This window comes from Python bivittatus, unplaced genomic scaffold, assembly GCF_059951505.1.
Source record: "Python bivittatus isolate LINGU-HERP-01145 unplaced genomic scaffold, Pbiv_v1 ctg000850_np1212, whole genome shotgun sequence".
Taxonomy (NCBI): Eukaryota; Metazoa; Chordata; class Lepidosauria; order Squamata; family Pythonidae; genus Python; species Python bivittatus.
This window is the reverse complement of record NW_028277112.1, coordinates 21220024-21243506: the sequence shown is the minus strand read 5'-3', so window position 1 is coordinate 21243506 and position 23483 is coordinate 21220024. Positions and strand designations below refer to the sequence as shown.

At 38.9% G+C, this 23483-nt stretch overlaps 1 protein-coding gene across 5 annotated transcripts in view; it reads left to right on the top strand.

Moving 5' to 3' along the window:
• Nucleotides 1-23483, top strand: part of EPB41L4A (erythrocyte membrane protein band 4.1 like 4A) — a 121061-nt gene that overhangs the window by 61615 nt on the left and 35963 nt on the right. For 4 of the 5 annotated variants that reach the window (XR_015793880.1, XM_088130349.1, XM_088130348.1 and 1 more), the window contains exons 8-12: nt 3295-3382; nt 12644-12732; nt 13605-13668; nt 18564-18655; nt 21234-21311. Coding sequence is in view for 4 of the 5 variants with exons in the window: in XM_088130349.1 (XP_087986475.1) it covers nt 3295-3382; nt 12644-12732; nt 13605-13668; nt 18564-18655; nt 21234-21311 (411 nt within the window). In the remaining variant the exon portion in view is untranslated. The remainder of the gene's footprint in view (nt 1-3294; nt 3383-12643; nt 12733-13604; nt 13669-18563; nt 18656-21233; nt 21312-23483) is intronic. The other variant, XM_088130351.1, reaches the window with a different exon arrangement.

Here is a 23483-nt window from a genome sequence, read left to right as displayed (position 1 = left end):
AGAACAGACTTATGTGTGACGCATTTTAGCTTAGTGTTTTCTGTGTCTCATATGTATATTACAATCAGGATATGATTGTGATTTTTAACCAGGTATGTTGGTCTGAACATCTTACTGGTTTTTTTTTAAATTATGGTTTATTTAATAAAACACAGTTGGCTAGGTTCATACAGTATAGAGTTAGCTAGGTGGAAGCACCTAGCCAACTTTGTCTGGGCTTGGCAGGATTGGGCCTGGCTTGTATTTAGGGGAGTGACACTCAGTGACTGTTTGGGGTTATAAACTAGAGTAGGAAGTTGAAACGTAGCCCAGGTAAGACAGTGACAAACCACTTCCTTACTGCTGTTAAGAAAGTTACAGAAATGTGTTTGTGAAATTGCAGCAACTGAATTGACTTGAGGGAAGCTTTCATAATGATAAGTATATTTTATTAAGTTTATAAAATGTGGTTTATAAGCAAGTGGATTAATTTACATTTCATATTATGCCAAACCTATGCATTATGGCTTAGCATATGCAGATCTAGCCACTAAATAGTAAGGATGAACATGGAAAGAGGCAGGAAAATCCTGTTTTTCTATAGACACAGAAGGATGACACATTTCATTAGTAAGTGATGGGGTGTCATGGATAGCATGAGCAGGGAAGATTCCGGAATGGAGCTTCAAGGTTGTCAGGAGTGGGCATTCCAGGGTAAGCACCTCCTCAGCCCGCAACAAGACTGTAGGAAAACGAAGAGGATGGGGCTGGGTCCTCCCTAGAGCCTCACAGAGTATATTCTCTAGTAGCTGTAGATAAGTTGAATCTGGCGAGATTGATGTCAGGTTCAGCCCAAGAACCACAACGAGGCCATCCAGTGCTGTACTGTTCCTTTATTGACTATTATCTATTAGAATCTCGCCAGACTAAACTTATCTACAGCTACTAGAGAATATACTCCATGAGGCTCTAGGGAGGAGCCAGCCCCAGCCTCTTTGTTTTCCTACAGTCTTGTTGCGGGCTGAGGAGGTGCTTGCCCTGGAATGTCTCTCCTCCCTCCTGACAACCTTGAAGCTCCATTCCGGAATCTTCCCCACTCATGCTATCCATCACATGGGGTGAAAAAAAGATGACAGCAATAAGAACCAAAAATTTGGCAGTGCTCATAGTTTTTTAGATTAATAAGTTCATCAGTCAGTATACAGTACCGTGCAAAAGTTTTAGGCAGGTGTGAAAAAATGCTGTAAAATAAGAATGCTTTCAGAAATACATATTGTAATTGTTTATATTTATCAATTTACAAAATGCAAAGTGAGCGAACAGAAGAAAAATCTAAATCAAATCAATGTTTGGTGTGACTACCCTTTGGCTTCAAACCAGCATCAATTCTTACACTCGCACACTTTGTACACTTGCACAAAGTCAGGGATCTTGTAGGATTGGAGTCAGGTGTATGATTAACCAATTATACCAAGCAGGTGCTAATGATCATCAACTTCATATGTAGGTTGAAACACAGTCATTAACTGAAACAGAAACAGCTGTATAGGAGGCTTAAAACTGGGTGAGGAACAGCCAAACTCTGCTACTAAGGTGAGGTTGTGGAAGATAGTTTCATGTCACAGGTCATACACCATGGAAAGACTGAGCACAGCAACAAGACACAAGGTAGTTATACTGCATCAGCAAGGTCCCTCCCAGGCAAAAATTTCAAAGCAGACTAGGGTTTCAAGATGTGCTGTTCAATCTCTTTTGAAGAAGCCCAAAGAAACAGGCAACGTTGAGGACTGTAGACGTAGTGGTCGGCCAAGGAAACTTAATGCAGCAGATGAAAGACACATCATGCTTACTTCCCTTTGACATCAGAAGATGTCCAGCAGTGCCATCAGCACAGAACTGGCAGAAACCAGTGGGACCCAGGTACACCCATCTACTGTCTGGAGAAGTCTGGCCAGAAGTGGTCTTCGTGGAAGAATTGTGGCCAAAAAGCCATACTTCTGATGTGGAAACAAGGCTAAGTGACTCAACTATGCACAAAAACATAGGCATTGGGGTGCAGAAAAATGACAGCAGGTGCTCTGGACTGATGAGTCAAAATTTGAAAGATTTGGCTGTAGCAGGAAGCAGTTTGTTTGCTGAAGGGTTGGAAAGCAGTACAATAATGAGTGTCTGGAGGCAACAGTGAAGCATGATGGAGGTTCCTTGCAAGTTTGGGGCTGCATTTCTGCAAATGGAGTTGGAGATTTGGTGAGGATCAATGGTGTCCTCAATGCTGAGAAATACAGGCAGATCCTTATCCATCATGCCATACCATCAGGGAGGCATGTGATTGGCCCCAAATTTATTCTGCAGCAGGACAACGACCCCAAACATACAGCCAATGTCATTAGGAACTCTCTTCAGCATAAAGAAGAACAAGGAGTCCTGGAAGTGGTGGTTTGGCCCTCACCGAGCCCTGATCTCAACATCATCGAGTCTGTCTGGGATTACATGAAGAGACAGAAAGATTTGAGGCAGCCTACATCCACAGGAGATCTGTGGTTAGTTCTCCAAGATGTTTGGAACAACCTACCTGCTGAGTTCCTTCAGAAACTGTGCAAGTGTACCTAGAAGAATTGATGCTGTTTTAAAGGCAAGGAGTGGTCACACCAAATATAGATTTGATTTGGGTTTTTCTTCTGTTAGCCTAAAAAAGGAAGATTAACTTCCAAAGTATATGTCTCTAGGAAGGGCAAACTGCATAATGCATAATGTTGCTTAAGCACTGACCCTGCCTGCCCACAATCCATCATCTTGTGAAAATCCATAGTACTTCAGTTTCTGCTGGCATGATCTCCAATATGTTTCAAAATTATCAAAGTGAAAGAGCCTAAACCCATAGGAAAAAGCAGTAGCTTAGTCAGTAAGAAAACATAACCATATACTAGTCTTTACTTTGATCACTCCAGTCTCCTGGTGAGAACCATACTGAACACATACTCTCCCACTTTGAATATATTCCTTAAAAAGATTGACTCTACGTTCTTTGAGGAATCAAAGTTTCTGTACAGTCCCAGTTGGACTCCAAGTAAAAGCTGGCATGAGCTTTAGCTGAAAATACCATTAGCTAGTATAAGTAATGCATCTCTGGAATGGTAGAAGGATTGGATAACTTGCTGATTTTTTTGGATTTTGGATGATAAATTTAGATGAACATTATGTATAAATATATAAAGGTTTTAATGTGCTGCATAAGAAGTCCATTTAGCTGCCAGGTATGGACTCTTGGACTTTGTTTTGAATAGATTTATGTAAGAATGTTGTTTTATTCAACAGGGGCCAAGTTCCAGCTGAGGCAGAACTGAATTACTTAGGAGTAGCAAAGACGCTTGAAATGTATGGAGTGGATCTTTATCCTGTCTATGTAAGTAATATTTTTAAAGTTAAGTTACAGTTAAGTGCAACTTCATTGACAGTTTGTTTTTTATTTAATTATTTATTAGGTTTTCAGAAACTTGGAGGGGGTGTACTCCTCTTTTTTTCCCCCACACAACTCTGTTGGGTAGATTGGGCTGAGAGAGAGAATGACCAGCTCAAGGTCATCCAGTGAGGTTCAGTGGCTAAGGACAGATAGGAACCTCAGTCTCAGTACCTTAACTGCTATGCCACATTGGCTTTCAGTTGCCTCATATATTAATATGTTGTGAATGATGGGGTTCAAATGTGCCTTAGAATATAAATATTGCCTTTGCTACTGAAATTAATGAACCTGCAGATACAGGTAGTCTTCAGTTAATGACCAATCATTCAGCAACCATTCGAAGTTGCAACGGCACTGAACAAGTAGTACTTAAAACCAGTCCTCAAAGATCCGGTTGTCGCAGCACCCCTGCAGTCACATGATCGCGATTTGGGCACTTGGCAGTCGGCTCACACTTAAAATGGTTGCAGCATCCTGTGGTCATGTGATCACTATTTGCGACCTTCCTTGCTGGCTTCCCACAAGCAAAGTCAATGGGGAAGCTGGCAGAGAAGGTTGCAAATTACTCCAGTAAGTTGGTCCTGCTGCCTTTTCTCCTGAAGAGCCCACTATGGAGTACGAGATCCTAGGGATTTCTTCTCCGTAGTGTGGACCCCCCCCCGCAGCACCCCCCACCCGCACTCCATAGCACATACATGCCTGTACTTGCATGCACCACAGCACCTCCTCCCCCGCCCAACTGCACTTCTGCAGTACTGCAGAACCCTCCGTGTCTGGCCGCACCCAATAGCACTTATCCACCCACCTGACAGCCTGCTTGCAAGCCACCCGAGACTTGCGACTTCCTACTGGCTTCCCCATTGACTTTGCTTGTTGGAAGCTGGCAGGAAGTCACAGGTCAGAGTCATGTGGGATCTTCAGTTAATGACCCGTGATCCTCACTTAACGACCACAATGTGGACTGCCAGATTGCCTTCCCTAAGTGATGCAATCACATGATGTCGCACTTTACGACAGAAAGTGCATTCCTTAGCGACAGAAATTCCAGTCTCAATTACTGTCTTTAAGTGAGGACTACCTGTATAAGTGTTCACTGCGTCCTTTGCTATATGCAAGTTACTTTGCCTGAATGAGATAGCATGGTATAATATAGAGCTTTGCAAGTTTGGGGGAGATTTCAGGATGCATTTATCTTTTCACTGGCATGCAATAGGACATTCTCCAAAACCAAACTTTGATTCAGCTTAATTTAAATTACATTAATCCAGTTGAATATAATTATTCTCCATAAATTTAGTCACTCTTCTTTCTATTGTATTAAAAATAGCAATTCATCAACTGTCTGCGTACCATGCTTTGGGGAATGGGGTTGCAGGTTGTGGGGATAATATGGCAAAAAAAATAAAAATAACATTTCCTTCAAGCTTTCTTTCCTTTGAGTAGGACATAATTCTTGGAGTGATAAAACTCTCTCTCTGCTGACCCCAGTGGAATACCAGACATATGTCAGACTGGTCTGACATAGGCGGCTATATAAATTGAATGAATGAATGAATGAATGAATGAATGAATGAATAAATAAATAAATAAATAAATAAGCAGCTATGCAGATTAAGCAGGTTAGACTTGATCAAGTTACAGGTTTATCCACACCTGAAAATATATAATTAGCCTATAAAGCTGTACGTCATGTTAATTCCTGATTACACTAGAAAAGGCAGTCTGACAGCTTACTACACTGTAGAAACTATATAGAAAAGGAAATATCACATAAAGTAGATTTTCCTAATGGTTCATTGAAGAGAAAAAAGGCTATGTGATTGGAATGGGATGGGTGTTCTAGAAAGAAGTCTTAGACAGCTACCGATGACTAGAAGATTAGATGCTGAAGAGCAGAAATTGGCTGAATTTTGTAATTTCTTCTTTTTCTGAACTAAGAATCACTTTATACTCATGCAACAAATTGTGTGTATGGGTATGTGCAAAAATGTGTATTCACTTGTAGATTTTCTGGATTTTCGCATATCTTTGTCCCTGAAAGTTACTTGAACTTCACGTAGGTCTTTAGTGAACCCTTCCCAAGCTCTTAACCTGGTCTCCAGATTGGTGGTGGAGTCTCCTCGCATTTTGCTGTTGGGTGACTGCAACCATCGTGCTCTTGGGACCAATTCAAGTAGAACTCAGAAGTTCATAGCCTCTATGGTGACTAAAGAATTTCAGGTCCAAAACACATAGACAGGCAAAAGTTAGACCTTGATTTTGTCTCAGAGAATATGTGTAGGTCTGGATATGACAGGCATTTCCACCAGCTCTTTGCCATGGTCATATCATGTCCTGGTCCAGAAGAGGCAAGCTGCCATTTGAGAACCCTGTGGGAAGAACAGATTAATTAAGATGTTCCATTTCAGGTGCCTCATGGATCTTGAAGGTTTCTGGCAAGTACTTGAGAGAGTTCCAAGTGATCTTGTGGGCAGTTGGGCTCAGTACCTGGTCTGTAATTGGTAACAGGTAGTAACCAATGAATTTAGCACAACTGCCGGAGTGGCCTTTCTCTATTGGCCAATCCCAGAGTGCTCTTGCTGGAGATGAAGAAGAGGAGAAACTTGGTATAGCTACTGCATTAAAGTAAAATGGACAAGACAACATTGATCTCAATTAAAAAAAAAAGGGACTAAACATACCTTATAAATGAAAGCAAATTTTTAATAAACTCAGAACATTTAAAGCCAGTATTGTTGGTCTTCAAGAATCACATATAAAATAAAACCATGCCAATTTGTTGAAACAAAGAAAATTAGGCTAGGAATATACAGCATTGGGAAGGATGAAAATGTAATAGTAATTTATCTTAAATCACCTTCCTGGGAAGTACTAGAACAATGAAAAAATAAAGAAGTAAGAATTTTAATACTGAAATTAAAAAAAAGGTAAGATTTTCACACTGGCTTCCATTTATGCTCCAAACACACATAAGGAATAATTCTATTAAAGAATCTTCTAGAAGTTAATAGGAATTGCAGAGGAGGAAACTATTATAGTAGGAGATATGGATGGACTGTTAGATCTAAGCTGAGTGTAAGATCCCAGCTTAGACAAATCATCCCAAAGGAAAAAAGGAGGACAGCTCCTAAGAATTTTTTTTCCTGTACATGGATATATTGACTTTGACTGATGCTTGGAGATTAAACAATCCAAAAGCAAGAGATTACTTTTTTTTCAGCAAGACACCAAATTTAATACTTAAGAATTAATATGTGTCGGATCTCTAAGGCTCTTACACTATCTATCAAAGAAATGCAGATTTGCTCGATTACATACACAGTTCACGTTCCAATTCTAATATCTTGGTTTCAGAGAGAAAAATTGCCTTTCAGATGGAGATTGATATGTTGTTACTTCAAGAAAGCATACTGGAGAAATGCAGAGAAGAATTAAAATGTTTGTTTAAAATAAATATGACTCCAGGGATGTCAGAGAAAACTGTATGATAAAGTAAAGCTTATATGAAATGCATCTTAATAAGGCTTGCAGCAAATAATAATAATAATAATAATAATAATAATAATAATAATAATAATAATAATAATAGATGGAAATTACAATTAGAAGAGAAAATAAAAGAATTAGAACACATTCATAAAACCAATCCAGGTTGACACTGAAACAGTTAAATAAACTTAAATAACAATTACATTTATTGGAGTAGATAAAATATGTTAAACAAAATCATTTTGAAAATGCAAACCAAGGAAACCTCTGGCATATCAAATAAGAAAAGAGAAAGAAAGAAGGATGATAACAGCAATAGAAAAAGAGAACAAATTGTTATATACAAGAATGGATGTAACAGAAGAACTTGCAAAACTGTTAAAGAAATTATATTCCAGGCACAAGATTGACAAAGGAAATTTGAAAACATATATTGAAAACTCAGAGCCTAAAGAATTTACTGAAGAACGTAGACAAATATTAAGCAAATGTATAACATCTCAAGAGATTTAAGAAGCAGTAAATAAAATTGGTAAGGCACTAGGCCCAGGTGGGCTGACAGCCCTATATTACAAAAACCTAAAAGAGGAATTGGTGGAACCATGATTGAAGATGATGAATGAAATTCAAACAACAGAAAACAATACTAAAGACAGGGGAGGAGGCATATATAATGTCTGAATCCACAGGCATATATAAAGTTAATACACAAGGGAATTACTGAGGAAACCCCAGTCATATAGATCAATTTCTTTACTAAATGTTGATTACAAGATATTCACTATTATATTACCTGAATGTACGAGGAAGTGCATTCCTGAAATTATACACACAGGTCAGGCAGGTTATATTCGCAAAAGGAAGATGAAAGATAACATCAGATTGATCATAAATGCACTAGAATTCATCAACATTAAGAAAAAGACGGCAGCAATAGTATTTTTAGATGTGGAAAAAGTCTTTGACAACTTGGAATGGATTTTTTACTAGAGGTCTTAAAAAAAATGAATCCTGGAGAAGAATTCGAAACCTGGGTGGAAAGCATATATCAACAGAAAACAGCAAAGATTACAGTAAATAAAACATTCTCCCCAAACTTTTCAATAAACGAAAGCACAAGGCAAGGATGTCCACTCTGCCCTTTACTGTTTGTAATTGCTTTGGAAGTCTTGGCCAAGAAGATGCAAATAGTTAAACAGATAATTGGGATCAAAATTCAAGGAGAGGAATGCAAGATGAAATGTCATATAGATGATACAGTACTAACAATTATAAAACCATAAAGCTCTATATGAGAGTTGATGAAAGTAATCAAAGATTTTGGTTACTTTTCCAGATATAAAATGAATGAAAAAAACAAAAACAAAGATAATAACAAGTCAACTTCCAAGGAAGAAAATTTTGTGAAAAAAGAGATTGGCTGTGAGATAGCGAAAGATCCAATGAAATATTTAGAATTTTAGTGACAGGATGCAATTAAGACACATTACAAAACAATTAGAACAAATTCTAGAAAGAAAAACAAGATCTCGAAAGGTGGAACAGCTTAAAACTTTCCTGGGACTTATGGCAACAGTAAAAATAAATGTATTATCCAAAATAAACTTATTTCAAATGGCACCAATTCAAACCCTAGATAAAAAATTACAGGACTAGCAAAGAACAATAAATACATTTACATGGTGGGAAAAACCCAAGAGTAAGATTCAACATTTTGCAAGACTTAAAAAAAGAGAGGTGGACTAGCTTTCCCAACCTCAGATTTTATTATAGAGCGAGCTGTTTATCATGGATAACAGAATGGCTAAAGTTTCCTTAACAGTAGAGTAGCAATTACAGAAGTAGCAGCCAGTGGACTTTATGGAAGTCTATGGAAGACAAGAATCTGAAGGGATGTATTATAAGGGAAAGTCTGTTAAATATTTGGAATTCCTTAAAAGCAAGGGCATGTTCAACAATTTCATCATCATCATCATCATCATCATCATCATCATCATCATCATCCCTTTAACACTATCAAACATCAACATCTGCCTATCCCAGGTTCTTGGGAAGGACTCAATAGGTGGATAAAAATGCCAAATCCAGTTTAAACAACTGGCTGTGTGACCAACAATATAATAATGTTATTATTCATTAAATTTGTATGCTTCCTGACTCTCAACAACTCTGCGTGGCTCATGACATCAAAGAAATTACAATAAAATCAATAAAACAAAAAATAAAGCTAAAGATGGCAAGCATGATAAAGGGAGGGGTCTTCCTCTCCTTCCCCAAAGGCCTGGGTGAAGATCTCGGTGAAGACTTTTCTAAACAACAGCAGAGTGGAGGCCATCTGGATCTTGGGGGAACCAGAGATCATCACTGTCAAATGCTTTTTATTTCAAAGACAATTACAATAAGAAAGATCTGATCTAATATGCCAGTGTGATACATGTGGACTTAAGAAATAGACTAAAGACACAAAAAGAATTGTTTAATGAAAGTAGGAATCTACCATGGATTTCCACTTTGCAAATAAGTGGAAAAATAAAAAGTGATCTCAAAGGAGGAGGAGTAACCCTGAGAAAAATGACAGAATTTGAAAGTGAGGAGGAGACAGGTAGTCCTCACCTACTAACCATTCAGCAACCATTCGAAGTTATGGTGCTGAAAAAATAACTTTACGGTCCATTTATGACCATTTATGACCTTTGCAGCGTCCCTCAGTCGCATGATCGCCATTACAGTCAGTACGTGTTGTCCTGTGCCTGACCCGTGCTTTTTTCTCCCCTTGCAGAGCATGGAGAGAAAGGGATTGCAAGAAAGTAAGCTGTTTGCTCTTCTACACATTGAGAGCAATTCGATCATGCCAGCAGCGGGAAAGGGTCAAGCAAAGGAGAGAGTGCCTACAGAAATTGCTTGCTTTTATTCTCCCCCCCCCCCCGCCCCGCACAGCTTGGAGAGAAAGAGATTTCAATAGAGTACTAAAAGCTGATGAAGATCTCAGTCATCCAGGTGGAATTATCTGGAGGTTGAGTCATGGCAACTGGACTTCTTTTCTTTTGGTTTGATAGTTTTGCTGCTTGTCCAAGCAGCTTCTTCAGTCTAGAAAGTTGGTTAGGGGGACCCCATAAATCAGGGGTCCTCAAACTTTTTAAACGGGGCCAGTTCACGGTCCCTCAGAATGTTGGGGGGCCAGACTATAGTTTGAAAAAAACATGAGGGTCCCTCCCGCGGAGTATGAGGAGAGGAGAGCTGCCGGACCTGGTGTACCTGTCATGTAGAATAGTCCGGCTCTGTGATCTCCCTCCTCGTGCATCGCCTGCAGCTCCCGACACAGCCCCGACACTTCCACTTCTGACAGACAGCAGCAGCAGCCAATCAGGTGGGCGGGCTGGATAAATGACCCTGGCAGGCTGTATCCGGCCCGCGGGCTGTAGTTTGAGAACCCCTGCCATAAATGTCTTCCAGGGTGGCTGCATTTCTCACTGACATGATGGGCTCATTGAAGGGACAATAGGAGAGTGATTAGTAGAGCCTTTGGGATGTGAATGTCTTACTCCTAATCCCTCACTCATCCCCAAGTGGGTCGTTAAGTGCTGCCTCCCTGGTGACCTTGTGAAGTGGTCTTCATCTTCCTGGGGACTGATGAAAGAGCAGCATAAAAAATGGGAGACAAGTTATGTTTGAGGTCTCCACCTCTATTGAGGGAAGGATTTTCCACTTTGGCATAAATGGATTCCTTCACTCCTCTCTCAAACCACCTATCTTCTCTGTCCAAAATGTGAGCATTATTGTCCTTAAATGAGTGTCCTTTTTCCTTTAGATGAAGGTAAACTGCTGATTCTGGTCCTGTGTTGTTGCTCCTCCTGTGCTGGGCCATCCTCTTGTGTAAAGGCTGTTTGGTTTCTCCAATGTAGAGCTCTGAACACTCCTCACTGCACTGGATTGCATATACTACATTGTTCTTCTTACGTTTCAGTGTTCGATCATTAGGGTGTACCAGCCTCTGTCTCAGTGTGTCAGTGGGTTTGAAAAACACAGGTATGTGGTGTTTTCCAAATATCTGTTTTATCTTCTCCGACACACCAGCCATGTATGGAATAACAAGATTCTTCCATTGACTCTGGGTCTTAGCTCTGTCTGCCGTTTTTTTGTTGGATCTAGAAGTGGATTTAATAAAGGCCCAATTTGGATACCCACAGGCCTTAAGGGCTTTCCTCAGGTGTCTGTTTTCTTTCTTTTTGGCATCTATGGAGGTGGGGATGGTTTCTGCCCTGTGGTGTAAGGTCCTGATGACATTACAACTAGATAACCAACTTTCTAAACTGAAGAAGCTGCTTGGACAAGCAGTGAAATGTATCAAACCAAAAGAAAAGTCCAGTTGCCATGACTCAACCTCCAGTACTAAAAGCTGTTTGCATAGCGCAATCTTACCGGGGAGGCTGTGCGAAGCTGTGTGAAGGGCTAGCAGCTGCCTTGGCCAGATGTGCCTTGTCAGCAGTGGGAGGAAGAAGATGGCAAAGATCAGTGGGGGACAGTAGGGGTAGGCAGTGGAGTGCCTGGTGGCCCAAAGGGCAGAGGTGGGGGGGGAGATAGGCAGGTGGGGGGAGTTGAAGATCACGCTGTGGTTGTAAATGCGGACGGGTTGCCAAGTGCCCGAATTTTGATCACATGACTGGGGGGGTGCTGCAACAGCCATAACTTCAATGACTGGCCATAACTACTATTCGTTCAGCGCTGTTGTAACTTTGAACTGTCGCTGAATGAGTGGTCATTAACTGAGCACTACCTGTGACTAGTTACCAAATTTAAAGGGACTGTTCCTTGTTCCCATTGGGCATTCATTATGCTGAATGACTTTGTTTATAAAATAAATGAGACAGTCAATAAACTTTGGTGTTATTTGTTCACTCAGAGTCCCTGAGTCAGTAGGGCCATGTGAAGCTCTGATAACATTTCATGAAAAAGATATGCAAACTTTCAAAGAATCTGAAGAGGCTGAATACTTCCCAAACTACATGTTAGTGAGTCTGTTGAGTTATTTTCTTTGAAAAGCAAATTCTAGTGCTGAACCACAAACTTATTTGCACTTTCTTCCATTCCAAAAGCAGTTTAGCAGAAGTTTAGGAGGCTTATCCCATTAGGCGTGTAGACTATACTGTACAATTCTCTGGATCCTGGACAATATCAGGAATCCTTGATTACCTATCGCAAAGTGGTAATTATGTTATTCTAGAACAAGATACTTTCTTCAAAGACAAATTTAAATCCACAGAAATTCATACTTGGGATAAGCATGGATTATGGGGCTGTCTGTGAAAGATTGTGGTTGCATTGTCATACAAAAGGCAATTAACTATTATAAAAAGTATATGATTACAAATCTGAGGGATTTATTCTAAGTGTCATTAGAAGATAAAAGGAGTTTACATACAAGAAATACGTTCAGGCAAGAAATAATAAAAGTAACACAGAATCTGAGTAAGGTTCTTAAGAAGTTCAAAGTAACAGGAAATAATAGATAATTAGTAGGCTCAGAGCTAAGTGGAGGCAGGGAGTGGAAGTTTATTTAATATTGACAATGGAATTTCTTTTGCAACTATTATGACAGAACCTGCTTAGAAAATGTTCTTCTTTATATCTTTTTATACAGTGATGCATGGAGTTTTTTTTTTGAAAAAAGAATCACATTAACAAATATAACTAACTTAATTTAACATTATTTTCCAGGGTGAAAACAAATCTGAGTATTTTCTAGGACTGAAGCCTATAGGAGTAGTTGTCTATAAGAATAAAAAGCAAGTAGGAAAGTATTTTTGGTAAGTAAAATTACCAAAGTCCATATCAATAATGGATGGTAGGCAACAATGCATATGCAAACTTTCTTCCTTCTTTTCCATCTACTTAGTGGTCCAAGTAAATATTTTTCCTCAAATTGATAAAGGTGAAGTCCCTTTGACTAAGAAGTGAGTCCTGGTGATTACATGGATACATCCATTTACGTTTTGACAAATACATATACATGGTTTACTCTTGCTTTCTTCCATGCTTAGTATTAATTAGAGAGAAGGGAAGCTGTGTCAAAAATAAACATTTTCATTAGAAAGTTTTGTTTGGCTTTTCAAGTACTTCAGGAACATTGCAGTTGATACAGGGTGAGACCAAAATTTTCAGCCCATGGCAGTTCGTGGGGATTTTGAAGTGTAGAAATTCATTGAAAATTGCTGCTTTAAAACTAGAATAGGCTTAAAGTACCTATTGCTGCTGAAATTGGAAATTTTGCCACTGTATTTTGGTCATCTGATTCAGGGGACAGTTAAAAATGTAGCTTAGGTTATCTGAATCATCACAGTGTTAACAATTTCTAGCTTCTATTGCATAAATACCATTGTATTCACTATTATCTGTATTCTATATAATGTATTAATGGCATTTTATAACGCAGTAAAACAATTAACTTGGTAAAAATGGAGCTTAGTATCACATTGGGCTATGGAATGCTTATCCCCAATTTAGAAGAACCGATTTCTAATATATCTGTTATAGAGAATTGAACTAGATCATCCCTATATTTTTCTAGGGTAATAAGGAATGTCTATTAAGACTTCATAGTTAGACTGATTCATTCATATTTCCTGAATAAATTCACTCCTATCTTTATGTGCTTTTTGTCTTTTCTTTAACATTTTAGGCCTAGAATTACCAGGGTCCATTTCAAAGAGGCTCACTTTGAACTTAGAGTTTTGGGAAAAGATGTAAGTTTATATTTTTGTAGTTTTAAATCAAATGTATTAAGCAAGCAGACAACCTTTTTAAAAAAGTGTGAAAACAAGAAAAGGCATTAATAAGCTGGCTGGGTGATTTTGAGCCAGGACTTATGTCTCAGCCCAAGCCACCTCACAGGTTAAATTTTGTGGGGAAAACAGGAGGCAGGACTATTTACACTGCCTTGAGTAATACAAAATAAAGATGGGATATAAATCCAATAATTTTGACAACTACATATATGTGGTAAATCCAATAATTTCAGAATATAATTAATAATAGTGAGATTTATGTTATGAGTAAAACTGCAAAGGATTGTCCTGTAAATAACTACAGGTAGTCCTCGGTTAATGACGGTAATTGGGACCAAAATTTGTATTGCTAAGCAATGCAGTTGTAAAGTGTGTCGTCACCACATCGGTTAACAACAGCACTCCCAGCACTCCCCATTGCTGTTGTGAGGATCACAGGTCGTTAAGCCAGTCCCAGGTGGTTCGCAGGCAGGCAGGTAGGTAAGGTGTGTGGTGGGGCTGGGGGTGGCTTTTGCCAGGCGGAGGAGGGTGCATGAGTGGCCTTTGAGACATAGTGTGGTGGGGCCCGGGTTGGCTCCTGCTCAACTTAATGGAGCAAGTTACAACCTTCCCTGCCAGTTTCCCCATTGACTTTGCTTGTTGGAAGCTGGCAAGGAAGGTCGCAAATGGCAATCACGTGGCCATGGGATGTTGCAACTGTTGTAAGTGCAAAATGGTTGCCAAGTGCCCAGATCATGATCATGTGACCTTGGGGGTGCTGTGACGGCTGGAACTTCAGAGATTGGTCATAAGTCTCCTTCGTGCTGTGCTGCGGCTTGGGCTTCTTGTAGTCCCAGAGCTGTGGCACGCCAAAAAGCCCCTGAGCCACAGCGTGGCAAGCAGCCCCAGAAGTGGTACAGAAGTGTTTTGCCATGACTTTCTTCCAGAATGTTTCTTCAGCTTTCCAATCTAGCATGGAGCCCTGTTTTTCTCTCATTCAAGTATTTACCAGGCTCAACCTTACTACCTTCTAATGAGGTCGGCCAGGTACTGATGCCAGCTAAAACACTTTGGGTAGATGGACTCTCTAAAATTCAGTCCTGAGGGATAGAAAGTAACAATCACAGATGTGCTGTTGATAAATTACCAATTGAAGTGTAAAGTGAAATTAGTCTAAGAGATTATCGCAAAACACATTCCTAAATTATGTGTAGTACATACATGTTATTTTTTTAAAAAAATTGTTTTCTAAGTTCTGTTGATTTATTTCAAGCATTTTATCTGCTGTTCAGCCAAAAACCTTACACAAACATCTGCTTAAAAAAAAGAATCCTTAATCTCAGGCTTGCTACCTAAAAAACAGAATATACACACTCAAATACGTGGACAAAAAGAGTTTGGAATGGAGCAAGAAGAAAGAAGTTTCTTTAGGCATTACTTCTGAATTAGAATATGTCTAGTTGGAAAAGAAAGAGCACCAGGAAGGAACAGCAAACATTTGAATCTCAGCTGAGCCAGTGGTATGGCCTTGTTTTCCATCTTTCTCTGTGCTATAGCCTGATATCATTGAGGGAGGGAGCATTAAGCTATTTTTTTTTTCTGCATATTCAGTGGAGTGGCCCTGTTTCCTCACCTCTTTCTGCAAAAGGAACATGTTAAAGGAATGCTGCTGAGTGATCAGGTCTCTCAACATTGCTGTTAGAAGATATATACATAGTAAGACTGTGGATATTGTTTTTAAGGTAATTCAGCAGTTCAATTCATATCTCCAAATTGAAACTCCAGAATGATTCAAACCATCAAAATGTACACTTCCAAATCAATTTGGAAAGATTCAAACTGAATTAGAGATTTCATGGACTTTTGTACATGTGCACATGTACTTTTTCTGAATCTATTTGAAAATCCAAAAATATTCAATTTTCTACATTGATTTGAGAGTCCAAATAGCATTGGATCAGTTTTCCAAATCTATTTGGATTGATTTTGATGACAATTTTTTCCATGAAATTCTAGTAAAAAATATAACAAATGTGGACTAGTCTATGCTATCATTAGATAATTACAAAACTGGTTGAACAATTGTACCCAGTTAGTGTACATCAGTGACTCCACAGTAAGCTGGAAAAGGTGTCAGGTGGCATACTACAGGGCAATTTCTAGGCCCTGTACTGTTCAATATATTTATAAATTACTTTGATGAGGGATTACAGAATATGTATATCCAGTTTGTTGACAGTAAAAAGATAGGGAGAATACTAAATACCTATCAGTATTTTGTCTCAAAATTTAGGAGAATCTTGACAAGTTGGAACAACAGACAGAATCCACCAAATGAAATTTCAATACGGTGTCCCTTATTTGAGTAGGAAAAATCAAAGGCATACGAAAGGAGTATCCATAATATCCACCAGTACATGTGAAACGGATTTGAGTCTCTTGGTGGATCACAAGCTGAATCTGTGCCAATAGTGTGATGCAGCTTCCCCCCCCCCAACAAAAAAAGAAATCCAATCCTAGGCTGAAATCAACAAAAGTACAGTGTCAGGGTTACTGCGAAGTCGTTCTTCTCTGTTCTGTGTTGATCAGACCCTACCTAGAATATTGCTTCCAGTTCTGAGCACTACATTTTAGGAAAGCCAGTTACAAATTAGAGTTGAATTTGACTTAACATATGCAAGGAGATAAAGAGAACATTGTTTCTGAGTATTTTCTGTTTGCTAGAATTTTTTTAAAACTTCAGGGACGCTGTTTTCACTGAAAGTCATGGCTGCTATGCTGGAATCATACTTGAAGACCAAAGGCTTCAGCACCGTTTTCATAATATTGATACAGGTAGTCCTCGATTTACAATCAGTTTTTTAATGACTGTTCAAAGTTACAATGCCCTTGGAAAGGGTGCTTTACAGGCCGTAAAGCACTTCCAGCCATTGTAAAACATAGTGCCCCCTCCACCTTGCGGTCACTTGACCACATTTCAGGCACTTGGCAACCAGCTTGCATTTACGACCAGTTGCCAAGCCCCCAGTGATCATGGGATCGCCATTTGCAGTCTTCTCTGCCGGTTTCCCCAGAAAGTCAGTGGGGAAGTTGGCAGGGAGGGTTGCAGGTGGAGGGGATGGAGAAGAGCTGAAATCCTTCTGCGGCTGCAGGAACAGAACTCAAATCCTAAAGATTTCAGCTCTGTTCCTGCAGCCCACGGAAGGATTTCCCCTCCATGCCCGGAAGGGAGGGGAACCCTTCGGCAGGCTGCAGGAATGTTTGAGAGCAAAAGGGCTGCCTGCCAGGAGGATTTCAGCTCCGCAGTTTCAGCAGGCAGTTCTTTTGCTCTGTCTGTTTAACTACCTGGGAGATTGCTTAATGACTGCAACCGGGAGTGCCCAGATTGCGATCATTGAGCAGAGCAGTCACGTGGGCATCTCACTTAATGACCGCTTCACTCAACAATCGACATTTTGGTCCCAATTGTGGTTGTTAAGTGAGGACTACCTGTAGTTTCACATGTCTTGACAGGAAAAGAATATCCCATGTTCTGACGTGAATTTGTTTATCTTTTAAATCTTGATGTACACCAGAGAAGAAATAGTATGTTTGGGGATTACAAGAGGTTTGATTTTTTTCTGATCCTTTTTAGATCAAACAATTTGATATTAATTTTTGAACCACAAAAATTATGTTTTAAAAATTACACATGACTTTTTTAGAACTGTATGTTTTTTATCTGACTACATATTTTAAAAAGCTTTGTTATGGCACAAAATTCAAACTGCAAAGTGATTCTGCTTCCCGCTACAATCTAAATCAGCTGTAAAAGAATTATCTGATTCAACAAAGATACTCCTGATCATTGTGTTGTTTTTAAAAAGGGTCAAATCTGTATTAAACAGTGAGGGTTAGGTATTTTATTCTCACTGTGTGAATTGTTATTTGACAAAGTTTGTATATAGTTGCTATTTCGAATATCTTGGTATATAATGTCAAGGATCCAAATAGTATTTCAGATGTACCCAGTGATCTTATATTTCACCAGTAAGATTTTTTTTTTTTTACTGGTGCAGCTGGAAGGGTGATATTTAAGAAGGAAGTTATGGCCTGCAAGTGTAACTCGAAAAACTACAGTTTTGTAGGGTTGTATAGAGTTTCTTCTAAAAGTCAGTCTAACTCTGTTATAACTAGATGATTTTTATTGAAATTTTAGATATTGTATAAACTATAGCAGGTTTTCATTATTTTGCTAGTTAAATGTGTTCTAACTCCACTTATATTTTCTATGAATTAATTAAATTGACTATGTCATTAAAAGGCTGGTATTTTTGTGCATGGATTTCCTTTTTAAAAAGAAATTTTTAGGACTTGCTGATAAAAGTGATTTCATGAAAAAAGCTACAAACTTTCTTCAATAGCATTATTTTCTATATACATCTCATATTTGATAATCATGTATTTAGGATGGTTTTTGCTAATATATTCTTCAGTTGATTTTGGCATTACTTTTGTTGTAGGTCAGTCCTATATCTTGATACACCATGCAAATCAATTTGTATCTAAAGTAATGTATGTTCACTTTGAAATTCTGATACATATATTTGGTTCCCAGTTCATGAACCAAAGAAAAAGACAAAAAAGCCCCACCAACATTCGAAATGATTAAAATAGTACTTGAAGCATTGGCTGATCTCCTGAGGTAAAGTGATCGGAGTTCTACATTGTATCAGTAAGCATAACTTCACTGAAATTCTCCATTATCACAAATGGTGTTCTTGATCTAGATGGCTAGACATAAAAAGTGTGTTTGGCATTTATGTGCTCAGGTTATCATGTGCAAATCCTTTATATCAGAATAATCCATAATAGTATTATTCTTTTTATTTCAGTGTAATGAAACTTCCTTCTTTTTTGAAGCACACAGCAAAACTGCATGCAAGCATTTGTGGAAATGCTGTGTAGAACAGCACACCTTCTTCAGGTAGGTGAGCTGAAGTTCTGAGGAATCTATTACTGAATGAGGATAGAAAAGAGACACATCTGAGCAGAGTAGAGAAGATAACTTTGAAGCATTAGTTAAGGCTTATCTAGAGTTTGAAAAACAAGTCTATTCAGATTCTTCTATTTGTCTAGCTGTGTTAAAATAGGTGCACCAGCTGATTTCATCACACTGGTTTGAATCCAAAAATAATGAGTGGAAAAGTAGCCACTGATCTGCAACTGCACATGTAAGAACTTTCCCAGTACTGTAATGGGTAGCTTCTGAAATAGTGATTTTGTTTAACTTACAAAACAACCTTTGTTGTCTGCTTGTCAGAGGTCCATTTTTTGGATCCCAAACTACTGAATTTCCTAGAGGAACATTAGCACTCAGTTATGAATGAATCAGAAGAGTAATAGTTTATCACTATTAGTACCAATTCCAGGAAAATTATAAAAACATAAGCTAGAAGTATTGTCAATTTAAAGGATGTCATAACAATCTGTAAAATCTTGAGAGTTATAATAATTAAGGAATTCTGTGCTTATGAAACTGTTAACTTGGGTTTAATTGTGATTTGTAAAATTCTTACTTTGGAACAAAAAGTTGAAGTCAGTTCTTATGTTCTGTATTAATATTTATATTATTTAGTCATTATTTAGACTACTTCATTAAAGTAGTCTTAGCATAGTCTGTTTTAGAGGACAGACTATGTAGTAATTTTGCATCCTCTCCTAATCCAAATAGAGTTGTGCTTTTGTTCTGTTGCAATGAGTGAGTCTTAAACTAATTTTGAACACAGCCATTTAGGTGTGTCTTTTCTGAAATGAACAACAAATACAATGGCTTTTCTTCTCATTGTGGTCTGTTGTTGCAATTCAGAGAATCTTTGATCTTACAAATTAGTCTGCAAAAGTTGTCACTAAGGGCTCATCCACATAGCAACAGGAGTGGGCTGATGTTAGCCCTGCAAGGTAATCCAGACAAGAAGCACAACTATGAATATTAACTCTTTTGTAAGGTTACATTACAGAATCTTGCAAGACTGAAAGTATTTCTCCCCTCCTTTCCTTTTATTCTCCAGAAAACTAGGGAAGGTCCCTTCTGAAACATTTCCCATGCCATCCCATCTTCTGTGGACTGAGACATCTTTTACACACCAGTTGTCCAATCTGCCGCTCTCCCTTCTGTCTCCCAAGGTCATTCTCACATACCATTACATCTACAAAAAGAAGTTTGTGTTCCCCCAACCAGTTTTTTCTAAGACCACAACCCTGGAAATAAGCATGCATCTCTGCCACTCATGTCCTCCCCTTTTAGCCGCTTCCAAAAAGTTGTCCTTGACTTTGGCTTTAATCTTCAGTTGAAGAATGTCTTCTGATGTGAACCAACACACTGGGAAGAGGAGCCACAAGCCTTCTCCCCCCCCATCTGTCTGTCCTCCCAATTACCTATATATCAATAATGCATGAAACACACTCTCTCTGCCTGGATTCTGCTGATACGAATAATTAACAAGGATGGCTAAACAGATTGCTCCTGATATCAATTATTAGTGTTCCCGCCTCACAAGTTTTCTGTGTATTGTTATCAAATTATGTTTCCTATTCAATAACTGCCCTGAAATGGCACACTCTAAGGAGGAAAGAGAAGAGGGAGATACGTGACTCCAAGCCCACCCACCCCAAATCTGGAATATAGAACAGAAGCAGCTAGCGGGGGAGTACTGATTCAGTTCTGAAGAAAAACACAGGCAGTGTGGTCTCAGTTCTGGCCCAGGAAACCCAGGAGCCATCTCTATGGAGATAGACTGCCAAGGTACACTATGGAGATACACTGCCAAGATACGCTGCCATTACCTATAACTGAGCTTGCAGTTAGTTCCTTACTTCAGAGTAAGGCTTGCTGGTGATAGGAAACAAAGAGCAATGCCCAAGGGACTGTTCTCTTAAGAGGAAAATGACTTTGAGGTTTCTTTGGGCTACCCTCAAAAAATATTACCTCCAAAGATTTCCCCCTCCCCAATCTTCAAGTTATCCACCAACCTTTGTCCCTTTCTCAAAGTACCAGACGTTCAGTATTCCAAACCACAGCCTTTTAACATTTCTCCTGGGGGCTGGAAATTGGTGGTGTTTTAAAAGTTAATATTTGTATCGACAGAACTTTTAAAAAAACTCTGTGATTTCCAGCTCCCAAAGAAGAAAAGTACTACAGTGAAAATTGGCCCTTGATTATGATTGGGAGGGGATGGGGGGGGCTGTTGGTCCCTCTGGTAGCCACAGTAAAAATAGCCATGGAGGTGCAGAGCCTGCCAGGAGGATGGAAAGGGGCAGTTTGCAGTGGGCCAACGGGAGCCCACCAGATCACCAACAATCTCATGGGAGGTGTTCTGAAATAGTTGAACTTCCAAAGCAGACTGGTTTCAGCTTGTAGGAAGTTGGTGACAAGAGGGAGGGCTCGTTCTGAGGACATGAGCCCTAGGTAATGCTAAAGAGGAGAATACATGCAGTCTATATTCTCTTTTATTTGTGAGTAGCCCTATAAGGACAAATGTATTGTGTGTTTTAAATTGAAACAGAATGCCAGAAAATGAATCTAATTCTCTATCAAGAAAACTTGGCAAACTTGGATCTCTTGGTTACAAACATCGATATAGGTAAGAATAAGATATCATTGCTATTATGACTTGAAACTTTAATTTCAAGATGCATATATGCATTTTTTTTTCTTTGACATGTGGAATCTTTAATTTTAGGTATTATGTGCTATGGCTTTCTATCCGCTTTTTTGAAGCAGATATTATACTGTAAGCACAGCTTTAAAAGGGATTTGCAGAACTTATCTCCAGCCTTTTATTAAAATTACAGGTGCAGAGTTTGTGAAAATGAAAGCTGAAATATGCTTTAATGTCTTAAGAGTTCTGTTTACAATTTATAGTTTGCTTGCTCATTCTAGTGGCATGTGGTAATTGACTCCAGATTGACTCCTGATGATTTCATGGATATATTCTCAAGACTTTTTAAGCAATTGTTTGAAAATAAGTTACTGTTGTATTTACTGTAACTCAAGGATTTTTTTCCAATTTTGCAATCTCTAGAATTTCCTGGTAGTATCCCATCCAGGTATTAACTAAGTTCAATTTTACTTAGTTTTTCAAGATCCACCAAGGTCCATTAAGGGTTGCTGTCTTGCAGTAACGTAAGAGACTGGATGGTTTTCTTTTGGTGATGAGAGATAATGTGTGTATGCCTATATACTGTTTTTTTCATGTATACTTGGAGTATATGAGTTTCTTCCAATAAGAAAGAATTAATTACTTGAAAATATATCCAGCATTTTTTATTTAGATTCTGAATAATTAGGACACTTACTGGCATCAGATTCAATTATAAGATAGTTAGGAATGTAATTCTATGGTTACTTAAAACTGTATGCTTTAGAAATTAAACAAGGAGCTATCCAAAAATTGGTGCCAGCAACTAGTATTCGGTTTCTTTAAAGAGCCATAGGACAACCTTCCATCGGTAACAAAAAGCCAAATTTTATAGCATTGCATTCCCCTGGGATTTCTTAATTTAATGTGGCCTAAACATAGGGGTATGTAGATTGTGACAGCTAACAAGAAGCATGGCTCTTCTTTCTTATCCTTCTTCTTTCGTAAACAGGATTGAGTGGCAAGATGCAGTTTGAAAAAATTGATTAAATTCTGATTGAAAAATGTCAGCATGGACACAGATTCTAAGATACATGCCTAGATTTTATGTACTGTTAGCCCCCATCACAGTTAGGACAATAAAGTACCATTTATGTACCACATATACACTATAACTCTCTGTATGATCTGGCTACTTAACGTCATGGATGTAGGGTAAGATTTGTGCTAAATATACATGTTTTGCAGCATAGGGCTTCATTTTTTTTTTTTTACATAGAACAAATGGCAGGCAGCCATTCATATTGTGGAAGAAAGAAAAGTGCTATGGCTGGTGTGGGTCTTCCGGGCTGTGTGGCCGTGGTCTTGAAGTTTTGTTTCCTAACGTTTCGCCAGCACCCGTGACTGGCATCTTCAGAGTGCAGGAGCACAGACAGGAGCCCAACCCCCCCCCCACACCCCCAATCCCCCCTTCCCCCCCCCTCAGATCCCTATAAATACCCACAAAAGGGTCACATCACCCTGGGCACAGAGAGAACTGCTCCTGTCTGTGCTCCTGCACTCTGAAGATGCCGGTCACAGGTGCTGGCGAAACGTTAGGAAACAAAACCTCCAGAACACAGCCACACAGCCCGGAAGACCCACACCAGCCATCGTATGCCGGCCGTGAAAGCCTTCGACAATACAAAGAAAAGTGCACTTGGTTATACTGTATGTTTCTTTTTAAGTAACTGGTTCTTTTATTTGAAGTAAAATTGTATAGTGAGAATTAAGAAAGAATCAGATACTTTAATACAAATTACCTACTTGTGATGTAGATTCTTTTTGCATAAAATTATCAGTGAGCAAATGAAGGGAGGAGGAGGAGGACTAACAGGAACTTGACAGAAGAATTCAATAGGATGAAGAGACAAACAGAGCATAAAAGGGACCCAAGAAGCTGCATATTCTGAGGGACTGTATGCTCAACTGTGGGAGTAAAAAAGTTATCTTCTCAATAGCTAGTGATTTGCAGGGGAGCCATCCTTAAAGTTCCTGATTGCTCATTGTGGACAATTGCTTGCTGCTGAATAGGCAGAGGCCCCAGTAGATACCGCAGAAGGAATATAAGGCAGCTTGTTTCCAGGGAGTGAGTTTACTTAATAAGCAGAAGTTTCTTTCTAAGTCAATGGTGTG